General features: G+C 38.9%; 1 protein-coding gene across 3 annotated transcripts in view; it reads left to right on the top strand.

The window, feature by feature from the left end:
• The first annotated feature begins 3,647 nt into the window (after nt 1-3,647).
• The window catches only part of NUP153 (nucleoporin 153), a 64,958-nt gene continuing 53,701 nt past the window's right edge, over nt 3,648-14,904 (top strand). For 2 of the 3 annotated variants that reach the window (XM_039866484.1, XM_039866485.1), the window contains exon 1: nt 3,648-4,289. In XM_039866484.1, coding sequence (XP_039722418.1) covers nt 4,179-4,289 — 111 coding nt within the window. In that variant the 5' untranslated portion in view covers nt 3,648-4,178. Of the gene's footprint in view, nt 4,290-6,950; nt 7,076-14,904 lie in introns of all 3 variants that reach the window. The other variant, XM_039866486.1, reaches the window with a different exon arrangement.

Here is a 14,904-nt window from a genome sequence, read left to right on the forward strand (position 1 = left end):
CATGCCATGATGGGGATCTTTGCATTCCCAGGTAATCCGAAGCCACCTCTTTGAGTCTGGTCTTTCCAATAGCTATGACACCATACAGTTGGAAAATGTCCTTTCTCACTATGCAATAAGACAGACTGAAACCTAAACATTTTAGTCAGTGTGGAGGCCATCAAAGAGAGAGATTTCTAAAGTATAGAGCTCTCCATTGAATTGGAAAAAACATCTTTTTGAAGGAAAATGCTTTGAGTGGTAGGTAGGCTTCTAATTTGGCTAAAAAAGAGCATGGGCTTTGGAGTAAGGAAGGAGAAATTTCAAATATTTAATCTACCATTATTTTAAAAAATAATTTTTTTAATTATTACTTTTTATCCCCTCAGTGCCCTTAAATGTGGAGTTTCCTCATTTATAAAATGAGGATAATTCCTCTCAGAACTGTTAGGATAATGTGAGAATCTCTATATAACATTATCACAGGAATTTGTTTATGCTGCTCATGAATGCTTTATTATGAAGAAATAAATGAATTTAAGAAACACTAATTTGTCATGCAGTATTAGAAAACAAATACATGCAAGCTAGGAAAGGTTATGTAAAAAAGTTTAGCTGTATTAATCATTGTATTATTTATTATAATACAATAGAAACAGTTGGCATTGGTAGTAACTGGATATTGGGGACATGACCTATAGTACATACAGCAAGACTGCTGTGTGTCAACATTGCTTTTGTGTTCAAGATATAGCAGTGGGAAAAATTCCTCATCTTCTTGGAGATTAAAAACTAATGGAAGAGAAAGGAGCTTCTATTGAAATATACCCAATGAAATAACCCAAAACATAAGATCACTTCTCAGAGCTATTTCAATTTTGTGTAGGCCTAAAGACTGATGGGAATAGAAATTAATAATAAAAAGCAAAGGACGAATAAAAAGATAGCTAGTTCATGATACAAAATTTACAAATGGTAGCTTCCAATTCTGTGAATTACAGAATCTTGTTGGGTTTTTAGGGATTAAATTTCATCATTTATAGAAATTACTCAATTATAAACACTAAATAATTATTCCCTTCCTCAAAAAACAAACAAACGAACAAAAACAAACAACAAAAAAAGTGATACCTCCTAATATGACTGGAAGAATTTCAAGAGTCCCCATTACTGTTCCATGCCATTTGATATTTAACTTATTATAACCCATTCTACTACTAGTGATTCCTAACTGAAGAGTGAGTTCTGTATTAGAGATGTGCAAGGAACTCTAGGTTTGATGATTTGTAACTCGAAACTGAATTTCAGCATAGAAATGATATCATTTTAGAACCCCAAACTATGCACAAGAAGTTATGGCATCTCACAGTGAGGATGAATACTATTTCAGGGTAAAATTAGGCAGTGGGAAGTTTTGAATGCAGATTTATTCTTGCCTCATATTCCTTCTCTGCTGTCAAGCCTGATAAATTTTCAAAAAACTCGTTGACATGAATGTGAGACTAATGTATTATTTTTTCCCCCGAATATTGTTTTATTTCAAAAAAGTTACTGTAAAGTGGGGTAAACAATTGAGATCAAGGCTAAAGGGGGATGTGGATTTTTCCACATCCCACCAACTCCTACCAATTTTCTATTCTGAAGTTTTGTCTTGTTTGGCCCAGCTCTTTTGCATGTCCCTTCTTTTCAAAGCTTGGATATGAAGTGAAGGCTGTCCTACACATCAATTTACAGCCTCCAAGAATGGGATGATTTCTTGAATCCCAGGCAGTAAACTCTGCTGTGCTGGAAATTCTGCATCAGGTAGGGTGAAAGGGAAAATGGGATGTGGCTATAGTTCAATCTCGTATATATGTAGCCCAGTTAAAGATTCAGGTAAGAGATCTTCCCTGTGAGTTAACTTATTAAGAATTACTTTACTTGTCAAATACTTCGCTAAGAATTGTGAAAGAGAAACAATTATAGTTAAGAAGGATGAGATGCTTCAGAGGGAAGAGCATGTACACCTGGAGAGTCTCATGGGGAGGTGGTGGAGGGAGGCATGAAGCTAGATAGAACAAGGAAGCAGAAGAGTAAGTAGATTAATTTTACCTATCATATTTGGCAACTTTTTATAGACTTGGTGGTTATGGTCAGAGATGCCACTGAAAGCTGTTTGCTCTGTAAACCTATGCCTGTTACAGCATAATTCCTTAGGTGTGAAAGGTATTACTAATTCCAAGGTACTGTAAGTTTGGTTTGACAGTTTGACTTGTATGATTTATATAGTGATTTAAATGCAGTTTGGTGATGGAGATGGTATAAAAGTCTTGGAGTTAATTTATTTGTATCTGATAGCTGGATGATACTAGCTGCCTTTTCTATCTAATCAGTTATTATGTGCTATATATACATTATTCCTTTCATCAGAACCACTACTCTGTTGAGGTTAATATTCACTCTATTTGCAGATGAGGAAACTGAAGCTTAGAAAGAGGATCAGTAACTTCCCCAAGGCTACACAGCTAGTAAGTGATAGATTTGAAATTGTCTATTTGACTCCAAAGCTATTTATAAGCTTTAAAGTCAATTTTCTGAAATGGAATATAAAGCCTATGTTTTTTTTTTTTTCTCACAGATTTTTCTCCCTTATTATTATTTTCTTTTTTCTGTCTCAGATCTTATAGAAGTTAGGTTTTGGTCCTGGGTTTGACTGCCCAGCTTGGTCGAACAAAAGTGCCTTATGAATTCTCTGGAGTCCTGCCTTCTCTGTTGAATAAGGGCTGGATCGCGTGGTCACCAAGACCTTTCTAACCGTCACCTCCTACAATCTCTACATTTTGTGGATTTAGGCTTTGAGCCCAGTCCATTTATTCACTTTCCTAAATACAGTGTCTTATATTTGGAGTTAATATCTATATAGTTTTATTACTGGTAATATATCACTTACCTCCAACGTGAATTGACTTTTGTAGGTAATAATTGTGTCCATTTATTCCATTTCTTGTATACCAGGAAACATACCAAGTCCTCTACATACATGATCACAACAACTCCTTAAGGTGGATTTTAAAGTTCCCATTTCATAGAGGAAGCCAAGGCTCAGGTTTTGACTTATCGAAGGTCAAGCTAGAGTGGCAGAGCCAAAATTCCAATCCTCGTGTTTGATAACAAGGCCCTTATATGTTTAATGGAACATTAATGAAACTGTATATATTTCCTAATTCTGTTTTAGGCTTAAAGATCATGGACATTGTTTTTTCAACCTTTTTTCACCCCCTTTTTTTTTTTTTATCAGATGTTATTATTAGCTGCTGTCTTCGATTTTACTGTTTACTTTCTGGTCACTTTACCAATCAAATGGAAGTAGAGTGGGAAGGCGGTTACCGCTTTTATGTTAATAGGAAGGTTACTGCTTTCTACGTTAAACGCCTTTTTAAAAGTCTAAGTTTACAGCCAGCCAAGAGCAGTAAAAGGAACGGAGCCCCTGATTTCGTGCCTCTGCGGCAGTCCGCGAATCTCCTTCCGCGTCTTCCTTTCCGGGTAGTCGCTTTTTCCCTCTGAACTACGTTTTCCAGCGTGCTTCGCGGCTGGGAGCGCGGGCTCAACCAGCCCTTCTTCCTCACCAATCACCTGGTCGCAGAGTTATGATGCAAGCGTGTTGCGCGCTGACGACTGACGGTGTTCTGGCTCGCAACTGCGGCGGCGGCCTTAGCAGCAGCAATACGCGCAACAGCGGCGGCGACTGCAGGGACGACGACGACGCCGGGGCGGGCGCTGTGCGCAGAGGGGAGGGGTAGGCGGGCGGCGCCGGCGGCTTCAACTGCGGCAGCCACGGCTCGGGCGACGGAAGAAGAAACCCCCTCAGCCAGCGGTCGAGTTAGGCCTAAGCAGCGAGAGGAGCCGCTCGCGCTGTCCTCTGCGGCAGATCTCCATAGAGACCGTGACATACACAGAGGAGGTGGTCTGCGAGAGGCCACCGGACCGGAGCCAGCTACTCGGCCTCTGTCGCCACCACCGCTTTCCTTGCTGCCAGCGCGCATTTTGTCTTCACTCTGTTCGCAGCCTCGCGGTTCCTGGTGTGCCTGTGACCCACACTGTGGTTAGCGCGGACGGACTTTTGGGCTGGGGCTGGGCGGGGTAGGGGTCTCTAAGGCGGCCGCCTCTGCCTCTCCCGCCCCCTTACCCGCCCCGGAGCGGGAAGCTGCGGAGGCTCCGCCATGGCCTCGGGAGCCGGAGGAATCGGAGGGGGCGGTGGCGGCAAGATCCGGACGCGGCGTTGCCACCAGGGGCCAATTAAGCCTTACCAGCAGGGGCGACAAAAGCACCAGGTACGGGACCCCTACTCCCTGGTGGTTTAGCGTGTCGGGAACTCAGTGGGAGGGAACTGGCGGTGAGGAACCCTGGCGCCCCACGTGGAGGGGTCGGGAGGGCCCGGGAGGGCCTGAGGAAAGGCCCGGGCGAGGCGGCGGGAGCTGAGGCCGCTGGGGTGGCTACGGGAAGTGGGCTGAGACAGGCCGATTTTGCAGCACGCACGTGTGGTTCGGGCCGCCTCTTCCCAGCCCTCCCGGCCTGGGGCTTCCCCCAACCCGCGCAGGGCGGGAACAGAAATTCTAGGCCCACGATGCGCGCGTTTCTTTCGTTTTTGGCGGGGATTGGGGGTTTGAGGCTATTACTCATGTCCTCTTGAGAGAGAAAGGAAAAAGATGTGACTGGAAGCCCCTACGATTGTTGTTTTCTAGTCTCCCGCGTTTCGGGGTGTGTATGTGGAAGAGGCTGCCGTGAGGACTCTGCCTTGGGGCAGTGGGGGTTGGTGGGGGCACTGTTTCCCAGAAAATGGAGTAACCTAGTCTCAGCCTAGTAATTTTTCCTCTCTCCTGCCCATGTCCCTCTCCGATCTGAGAGCACTGGCTTAGATTTTTTTTTTTTTCTTAACCGGGTTACAGTTACCGTGGCTTTGGGGCATTTTGAAAGTCCCTCTCCACCCATACGTCCTTTCTCTGCGAGACTCTTCCCCTTCCCATCTGCCTTATTTTGGAATTAGAATTGGCCATTATGCACAGGACGCCACTTCTGATCTCATGCATAAAATATTTTAATATAGGGCGTATTCAAGAAGTTTAGGTACTTTTGACACTCCAGGAATGTTGGTGGTCTTATAATTTAACCACCTCGTACACTCATGGGCGTTTGAAATTATGAAAAGGAGTTTATCCTAATTCTAAATGATAAGACATTTGATTCAGAGAAAATTCCATTTTTAAATGTTATGGGGATTGAGTAGAAAAATGTAAACTTGTGTTATTAAAAGTCAAAACGTCAACATGGTACTAAGGTGAGGAGTATGTGTGCCTTAAACTTTTTAAAAAACAAAATTATAGCAAAAGGGTCTGATAACTTGTTGCATACTCTTAAAGGTAGACTTATAGATTGCTTTATTCTGGATGATGATGAATATTGAACACTTCAACATGTTTACTGGTGTTAAATTGTATCATAAAAATTTTTTTGAAAGTAAAAATTGTGGAAAATTTTAAATAGTAAAAATTGTGTTTTATAATGTTAAATAGCTCTTTATTAATGATTACAAGTCTTGGCATTACTATTGCCTCCCACCAGTTTTCCCCAAATATATTATAAAGAGCTTGGTTTTCAGATTTCTTTGTGAGGAAAGGGGGTACTTGCAGGCAGATTTAAGATTAGAATTCAAGTCACAAGTCTGGCCATTTACCGTAATCCTTTTGTAGAGTGGAAGTTAGACACACATGCTTTCTGTTTCTCCTGAAGAATAAATGAGTGCTTTCTTAGATCTCCTTGACAGAAAGTTACATAAAAAATGAAATGTTTTAAATACAGATCATTGGATGGTCTGGACAGTTTAGAAAGGGGTAATATATTCCAGGTGGCAAAAGTTATAATCATAGCTTATTTTTAAATGTACTTAGATAAAAATCTAAATTTGGGGAGATGATGCCTTGACAAAATAACACGTATGGTCCAAATTGTCTTATAGCCGATATGGTTTTAGATTGTGTAGTTTTGTTTTAGAGCTTGATAATTTATCATTTCCCTTATCTAAAGTACTTTCAGCTTCATGCTTCAACTATTTAATTGAAAAAGAAAACACATTTTTAGCTTTTGAATTGGGTTTAAGATGTTCAGGAATTTCTTGATCAACACTGTAGGTGTTACTTAATATTGGCAGAAAATACCAAAGAGAAAGTATCTAGGAATACACAAAAGAATACTCTATTTAATATTATCAACTTTTAGATCTTAAAATATGGACTTTCTCTACTCCTTACTGCAACCTTTGTGTACTTTTGGAGACTGACTGCAAGCTTGCTATCCACTACCCTAGGCTGTCACCTCTGTTTTGCAGCAGCTGCTGAGTCATCATGAACAGCAAGCAACTTCATGACATGGCATATTTTATACTAATGTTATTTGATTAAGTGTTCAAGGGGTTCTGGGCAAAAACGAAGTTTTTGGTTGTGAAGTAGAGGGCTGGAATAAGAATGAGAGGTCCGGCACTGTTCATTAATGGATGTTTGCCATTGCCTGTCAGGCCAACTGGCTTGTGTAGTCATGCAGTACCTGTGACTTTTGCATGTGTTCAGCTGACTTGTAATTTCCTGTTTTGACTTCTGGATTAGCTCTGCTGAGATATCTAAATTTTACATTTTTTCCTTTTTAACTTCTGGTCTTTAAAATGCCATCTTGCTTGAAGTTGTGGAGACAGAAATCCATTGTCTTACTCAACTAACTGAAGGGTAGTAACTTAAGAATTGTAGAAGCAAAAATGAAGAACATCCCTGAATAATGTAAGTTGATGGTTTTAACTTGCCTTCTCTCCTGCCCCCTAATTTTTAGCACACATGCATTTAGGAAATGCTGTCATTTTTCTAGTTGGGAGTGAACAGGTCACCAAAGAGGATGTGGTTAGTTCTTGTCACCTGTTCAGTCTCCTTTCCGATTTCCTTTTTGTGCAGATTGTCAGGCCCAGAAAATCAGCTCTGGAGAGGTCAAGCTGCTTTTCTTAGTAGCCACCACAAAAAACTTGAGCCCATGGGCAAACCAGAACCTTGCCTCTGGAAGAATCTACTGCCACCTCCTGGTGAGAGGGAACTACTTATTTTTGCCCTTTTTTGGGGGGATGTGCTTCAGAGGTTTTATCTTCTGGTTTGGAGCTAAGGGAATCCATTCATTTTATCTTCTTAGATGTAGTTTGTCTTACAAGTCAGTTCTTGCATTTAGCTATTTCAAAAAGAGGGTGAGGAAACCCCTTTATATGTGCAGGAGCTTAGATCAGGAGTCTGTAAACTTTTTCTGTAAAGGGCCAGATAGTAAATATTTTAGATTTGTTCCTGCAAATCTTTGTTTTGTTTTTACAACCCTTTAGAAAATGTAAAAATCTTTCTTAACCTGAGGCCTGTATAAAAGCAGGCCAAAGGCTGAATTTGGCCCATAGGCCATGGTTTTCCTAACCTTGCTTTATATGATACTGTGGTTTTGTTGTTGTTGTTGTTTTGGTACCTTCTATATGATACTTTGTTCCAAATAAGTTTGTCCTGCTTGGTATCTGATGACTAAATCGTATTCCCAGTTTTGAAAAGGAGGGATATTTAGAGGTTGAATACTTAACTCATTCCAGGAGTCACTAAGTAGTTTTGATTTTTATTTTATCTTTATTTGCTTTATCCTAGCTGTTTAATTCTATCCATGGAAATAGTTGATAGGAAAAAATGTACTGTAATGGAGTCACAGCATTTGGGTTGGAGTCCTTACTCTGCCAGAACTTGTAATAAACTTGTAAATAAATACAAGTTATTTAAATTCTTTGCTTAATTTTCTCATCTGTAAAGTGGAAATTGTTGTGAGGGTTAAATGAGATAAGTAAAGCCCTTAGAACAGTGCCTGGCATGTAAAGGAAGGACTCATTTGAAATTGTGATTAAATAGAACCTTTTGAATTAAATACTTTAATTGTTTCTGGATTTTGCTGCCTCTTTATAGAAGATTTTTCCTTTATATACCCAAGTTCAATCTTTTATAGGCTCATATTGGATTTAAGGACTTGTTTGCTGAGTGATGAGGCGAACCCTTAAGTTATTACTAGTGTAGGTACTTGTAATATATTTTCCTTATAGAAATACCAGTCATTTAAATATATAGGATAATAAATCCAAGTATTGTTTCAAGCAATGTAGTTTTTGTTTGTGAGGAGAGGCCCTTGTGTGTGATATTTTATCAATTTATTTACTAATTTTTCTAATAAGTGACAAAAAAGCTCAGGTGTTATCTCCATTTCCTGGAAAATTCCCTGATGAGGCAGTTATCTATTAGTTTTAAGTAAAATGAAGACTGGTTTTATGTCACTAATTAAAACCATTTTCATTAGGCACAGAATATTATTGGAAAGATTTAATGACAATTGTTTTTCAGAAATTCGTAGCTACTTAGCTGATGGTCATGGTTGTAATATATTTTAAAAAGATTCTTCTGTGTTGGGAAGCCCAATTTAGTCTCGCCACCAGATACAATTTACTGTGTTTTCTGTCAGGAAACAGGATAGTGCAATGCCTTTTCTGTCTATAGATATTCCAGTTTGCTTGATTTCACTTATCTTTTTCAGAGAATGATTTAAGAAATCAACTCTTACATTCAGTTTTTAAGCATTGTGTTAAGAAAAGTGGCAGTATTGTATAGGTGACTTTGGGTTAAACTGCATTGGACAATATTTATATTGGGTCTCCTATTGTTAGCTTGAAGGTCTTGTGGGGATTATTTTTTTGCCCTTGTTGTTTGATTACTGTTAATTATCTATTAATACCACCTCTATAATATAGAAAACTAAAAACAGGAGGCTAAGCCAGGTCATGTTTCTCCTTAATGCATTAGTGACAGAGTTTGCTTGGAAGGAAGTAGAAATTTGTGGCCAATTATAGTTTTTAATTTTTTAGCCAGAATTTTTTTGCTCATGTTTTTTTGGCTCAATCTCTTGAAGTTGAGAAGAGAAACAAAAGGTGGATTTTAAGTAGCTAGAGGGATTTAGACTGGTTAGATAGAGAAAGCTTGGCTGCTGACTGCCTATCTGTGGGTTGTCAAATATGACAACTAATAGCTTAGATTTGTAGGTTAAATTCAGATTATTGAAACTAGATTCAATATAACTGCATTAGAATTTGAATACTTTATTACTTTTTTCCCCCTCATGGAAATAATTGAGTGTTAAAGTCATAATAGAGATGCATTATTAAAATAGTAATGTTAGGATGGATATATTAAAAAACTTGAGGTAACCGAAAGGTTAGAATGGCATCTAGGTTTTTACTATTTAGCATTTTTATAATTGGGTATTTAAGTCTCACATGAAGTCTTGGGTTCTTAGCTCTTATTCTTCTTTACTTGGGCTTGGAGAGAGTAAGGGGGAACACTGATTAGACAGACTGTGAAATAAGACTTAAAAAGTTTAGAAAGAAGTACCTGGTAACATGAGAGTTAAGTAAGGAGAATGTGCACAGAACCCCGAAAGAAAACTAAAGGTCAGTGACAGGCCTCAATGAAATAAAGGCAGCTGAAAGAGCAGATAGAAATCAAAAACAGCTGTATATTCTGAGGGAATGAGGCTCCACAACCTTAAAACTGAAGATGGATTATATTTTACATATATATATGTATATACACACATATATATAGTTAGAGATCCAGTGAAGTTATTTGAGAAAGGAGATTTTATAATTTGATTACTACTTTTTAATAGAGGATAATGTGAAGAAGAGAGTTAAACAGAACTCAAGTCAAGAAAACTAATAGGAATAGAGAACTCTATAGAAAAAGGAAGGCTATATCATAGTAATAAGAAAGGAGTTGGTCATATAGAAGGAATGTCTCTGGTTTTTCTGAGGTTACCAATTGGTGAAAACATGTAAGGGAAAAGAATATCTTTTTCATTACATATGAGTTAGGAGTATAGAAGAACCTTTCCTCACCTCAGCCTTTTTTCTTTAATTCTTGAACTCAGGTTAAATGTAATTTGGAAAGTAATATATTCACAGCACCTTATACATTCCATACGCTTAATATTTGTGTAGTATTGAATTGAATTTACTTCTGGCCCCCAAATTGAGTATTCTAAATCTCAGTGACTTTTTTGACATGGACCCAATCAGCTTGACCAGTCCGAGCTTCAAGATTCACTCCTTTAATCCTTGAATTTAATTTCATTACCTACGTTTATCTAGTTGGGGTTACAAGGAGTGTTTTAAAAATGTTAATACCCCATTTGTTGATTTTTCTAAGTCCTTCATTAATTTTGCTTTTTTGGGTTACCTTTCTGCTTCTCGCCATTTTTTTGGCTTTTTGTATTTATCATTCTAGAGGATGGTTCAGTTTCTCCGTACTCTTGGATAGCTTCACATTTTTGGGGGGGGCGGAAATGTTTTAGTGTAGCAACAAAAATAATATTTGTTTAAGGTGCAACTATTTCCCCAAGCAAATGTATTATTTTTAAATTCTAAAATTACTGATGTCCTTTTTAGAAATGTGTGATGGAATATTCACATTGGAAATAAGAGGTTGGTTAAGCAGTGCGATTGTAGATAAAACCATGCACCAACTAATCTGTACAATATGCACACTTGGTGTCTACCCTTATAAAGCTGATGCTCTAGTGGAGGTGATGGACAAACTGTAAATTACCATTCTGTTTGACAAATTGCCATCATGTAGGAAGTACAAGGCACCTTTGGTTCATGCAAGGGAGTGACTGTCACAGACTTGGAGTCTTCAGAGAAGATTTTTTGTAGGAAAACTTATATCAAGTTATAATGGTGGCAGTTATGCCTTCCACTGAAGCCTCTGAAAGTAGGGAGGAAGCCAGTCTGGTAAAATGGGACTTGAGTATTTATCTCTTTGATAATCGTGTCAAAGGAACCTTTTTTTCCATATTAAAACTATTTTTCCCATTTTCTAGCTCCCTTCTCTCAGTTTTCCATTAGTGGCTGAAGTCTATCTTTGGTACTTTAAAACTCTCAAAAAATTGCCAGGCAGGGGAGTACTTCTCCATATTTATTTGATAGACAGGGTCCCTTACCTCTTTATAGTCTACCCAATTTTGTGCATAGTCATTTCTTTTTCCTGTTTTTAGAACTTCCAATATCTGGTAGTTGGTTATTTACTATGTATATTAAATCTTTAAAACCAGAAATGAAATAGTTTCAAAGATAGACTTTATGTTTACTTCTGGTTTGATTTTGAGTTGGTATTATGGAGTAGGTATAAAAATCGGTGTAATGATATGATGTATTTGAAAGATTATGAGATAATCATGGAAATAGTGTGGTCTTTTAGGTAAAACTTTGTCGTAGTTATGTTTGCTATGGCGTTTACTGGGGTAATATTCACTGAATTTTTAGAGGATTTTAGTACACAGTTCTCAATCTTTAATTTGCGTAAGAATCGTCTCAAGAGCTTTTAAAAACAAACAAATTTCCATTTCTAACATGCTCATGGGCGACACCAAAGCTGCTGGTTTGAAGATTGTGAGGACCACTGTTTTAGTCCTTTTATAGTGACTAGATACAAAAGCTACAGAACAAAAGATTACACATAGATTCTCACATACGCGTGAGCACACACATGATTAAAGGGGAATTTTGAAGGATTTAAATAGTTATATAAAGTTTATTAGATTTCGTGTTTATTAAAAAGGTTACCAGAAGCTTGGTCAGCATGTACGAAGGATATTCCTATATTTGAGTCTTTGCACTTTTTATTCTCGCAGTTTATAATACTTCGCTAGAAATTTACATGGCTCACTCTTCACTTTTTTCAGGTCTTTGCTTATATAAAATGCCTATCCTATTTTGCTTTTTTGCTTTATTTTTGACCATAGCACAAATCATATTATGTGTTAATATTATATTTTCTAGTTTCTTCGTTTGTCTCCTTAATGTAGAATATAAGCTCTAAGAGGGCAAGAACTTGTTTCTTGCTGGTGTTCTGTGCCTGACAGTGTAGTATGCGGCCAATAAGTCTCATCGATTTATTGAATGAATTGAGCAAATGAATTGATTGAATGAATTGAATGAAGAAAAGCAATGTTTGCCTTTATGTCTATAAGTTAAATAAGATTCTAAAATATTCACCAAAAGCCTCTCTTCTGGCCTATTTATGTACTTTTTTACAGAATTGTAAGTGTGAAGTAACTTGGGTAATATGAGTGCTGCCTTAAGTGTGGTACGTGTGTCCTATTATTGATAAAGAAGATGAATCTCATACAAGGACTTTTTTCCGTCTTTATTGAAATATAATAGACAATTAGTTGCCTGCATTTACATTGTACAATTCAGTGAGTTTTTTTCAATTATAGTTGGCATCATACAGCACACCAGCCTCAGCTGTACAGCATATTGATCAGAGATACACACAACTCGCAAAGTGGTCACCCCACCAAATCTAGCACCCCTCCCCCACCACATAGTCATTCCGACATTATTAACCACCTTCCCTATCCCCATGTCTACTCTGCAACCATCCACCTGCACTTCTCAATCCCTTTGCCCTCTTTTTTTCCCCCTACCCCCTCCAATCTAATATCTCTCAAAATATTCTCTGTATCTATGAGTTTATTTCCGCTTTGATGATGTTGTTTTGTTCTTAAGATTCCGCATGTATGTGAATTCATGCAATATATGTCTTTATCCGACTCATTTCGTTCAATGCAATACCCTCTAGGTCCATCAAGACAATATCTTTTTCCATCCTTTTCCTTTTAGTCTGCGTGTGCCTTTTAATCTGAAGTGAATCTCTTGTAGGCAGCATATGTAGGGGTCTTGTTTTCTTATCCATTCAGCCACTCTATCTTGGTTGGAGCACTTAATTCTTTTCCATTTGAGGTACTTGTTGATAGGAATGTAGTTGTTACCATTCTTTATTCCTGTTTTTGATACGTTTTTTTCTTCTCAAAGTAGTCCCTCCAACATTTCCTGTAATACTGGCTTGGTGATGATAAATTCTTTTAGCTTATTTTTGTCTGGGAAGCTCTTTATCTGTCCTTCAACTCTAAATGATAGCTCTACTAGATAAAGTATTCCTGGTTGTAGATCCTGGGTTTTCATCACGTCAAATATTTTTGCCACGCCCTTCTGTCCTGCATAGTTCCTTTGAGAAATCAGCTGCCAGTCTTATGGGTGCTCCCTTGTAGATAATTAAATGCTTAGCTCTTGCTGCTTTTAAGATTCTCTCTTTGTATTTAACGTTTGGCATTTTAATTATGATATGTGTTGGTGGGCCTCTTTGGGTTCCGGGTTTGGGGACTCTCTGAGCATCCTGGGGTTTTATGTCTATTTCACCAGGTTAGAGAAGCTTTCCATCTTTATTTTTTCGAATAGCTGTTCGACATCTTGTTTTCTTTCGGGTACCCCAATGACAGATATTTTTACCTTTAATAGTGTCCCATAGGCTCCTTAAATTATTATTGTAGTCTTTGATTCTTTTTTTTGCCATTATGATTGAGTGTCCTTGGCTTTCCCATCCTCTATATAGGTCGTTCGATCCTCTTTATTCACTTTGTTTATTACATCTGATATACTTCTCAGATAATGTGTTCCTCATTCCTGGTTCTCTTTGGTGCTTTCCATTTCCATTTTTATGTTTTCTATCTCTTTGTTGAAATTCTCACTGAATTCATCTACCTTTCCCTTGAGTTCGTTGAACATCTTTATAACCAGTGTTTTGAACTCTGCATCTGTTACTTGACTCCATTAATTCTGGATCTCTGTTCTCTTATATGGTTTCTGCTTCTTTGTTTTCCCGTTTTGTCTGCTTTTCTGTGTCTGTTTCTATGTACTAAGCAAAGTTCTGAGTCTCCCTGTCTTAACTAGTATGGCTTTGTGTAGTAGGTGTCCTGTGGCACAGTCCTGAGAGGGGGTGAACTGCAGGCCAAATTTAGCCTGTGCCCCTCTGGGGCCAGCTGTTAAGATTCAGCAAGCAATCTACAGATGCTGTGCTTACAGTTGCCTCAAAAGGCCACACCAGAAACCAAGGCCTGCTGTCTCTAGTGTGAGTCTAGGCACTGCTCAGCAAGGAGCACCTGACTCGCTGAGGATACACCTGGATGTGGCTTGAGTGGGACCGTGAGTTGGGGGAGGCGGGGTTTCAGGAAATCCTCTGGGCGCATCAACCTCTGTTTGATGATGTCTGGGCTACGGTGGTGCTACGTCTGGGCACTGCAAGGGGGCAGGGCTCAACAGAGGAACAATGGATGCCTACGGCAGAAGTGCTGGGGAGAAAGCCTCACAGCGGCCCTCACTCTGACAACTCAGTGTCTCCCTGTAAGTCCCTGGTGTACCCTGCGCTGAGCCTAACCGGCACTGGTGCTCAGAGTGAGCAGGTTTGTCACCGCGGAAGTCCACTTGCTGTCGCAGCCCCTTTAAGAGGCTCTTGCCGCTTGCGCAGCCTCTGTCCCGCTCAGCTGCTCGGCCTCGTGTCCTCACCCCATCCTATCTTCTACCGTTGCAGAGATTTCTTAAGGTTTCTCTCTAGTTGTGTGGCTTGTTCATCTAGATCCCAGGTGATTTTTCCTTGCTGTTTGTTCCTTGTTTCTGTCACAACTTTGATTTGGTTGCCAGAGGGATGAACAGAGCTTCTATCATCTATGCCAATTTTCCCTGCCTCTCGAACATTTTATTTTTTCTTGATCTCAGGACTCAGTTTTTAATTTCCATATTAAGCAGACAAAAAAATTTGACAAGTAGCCCTGCTATATCAATACCTTAGGGACCCAGCAAGAAACAGTTCACTCTGGATTGTTCAACTGAAACACCTTTAAGAGAGTCTACTTAGAGATATACTGGTGGTTAAAGGAATAAATATGGGGTAGTAAGAGGCCCAGAGACTAGCGATAGCAGAAGCTGCTGCCATCCCTAGGACTGGAAGGATAAAA

The sequence above is a fragment of the Pteropus medius genome, unplaced genomic scaffold, assembly GCF_902729225.1.
Source record: "Pteropus medius unplaced genomic scaffold, Ma_sr-lr_union100, whole genome shotgun sequence".
In the NCBI taxonomy this organism is placed as follows: Eukaryota; Metazoa; Chordata; class Mammalia; order Chiroptera; family Pteropodidae; genus Pteropus; species Pteropus medius.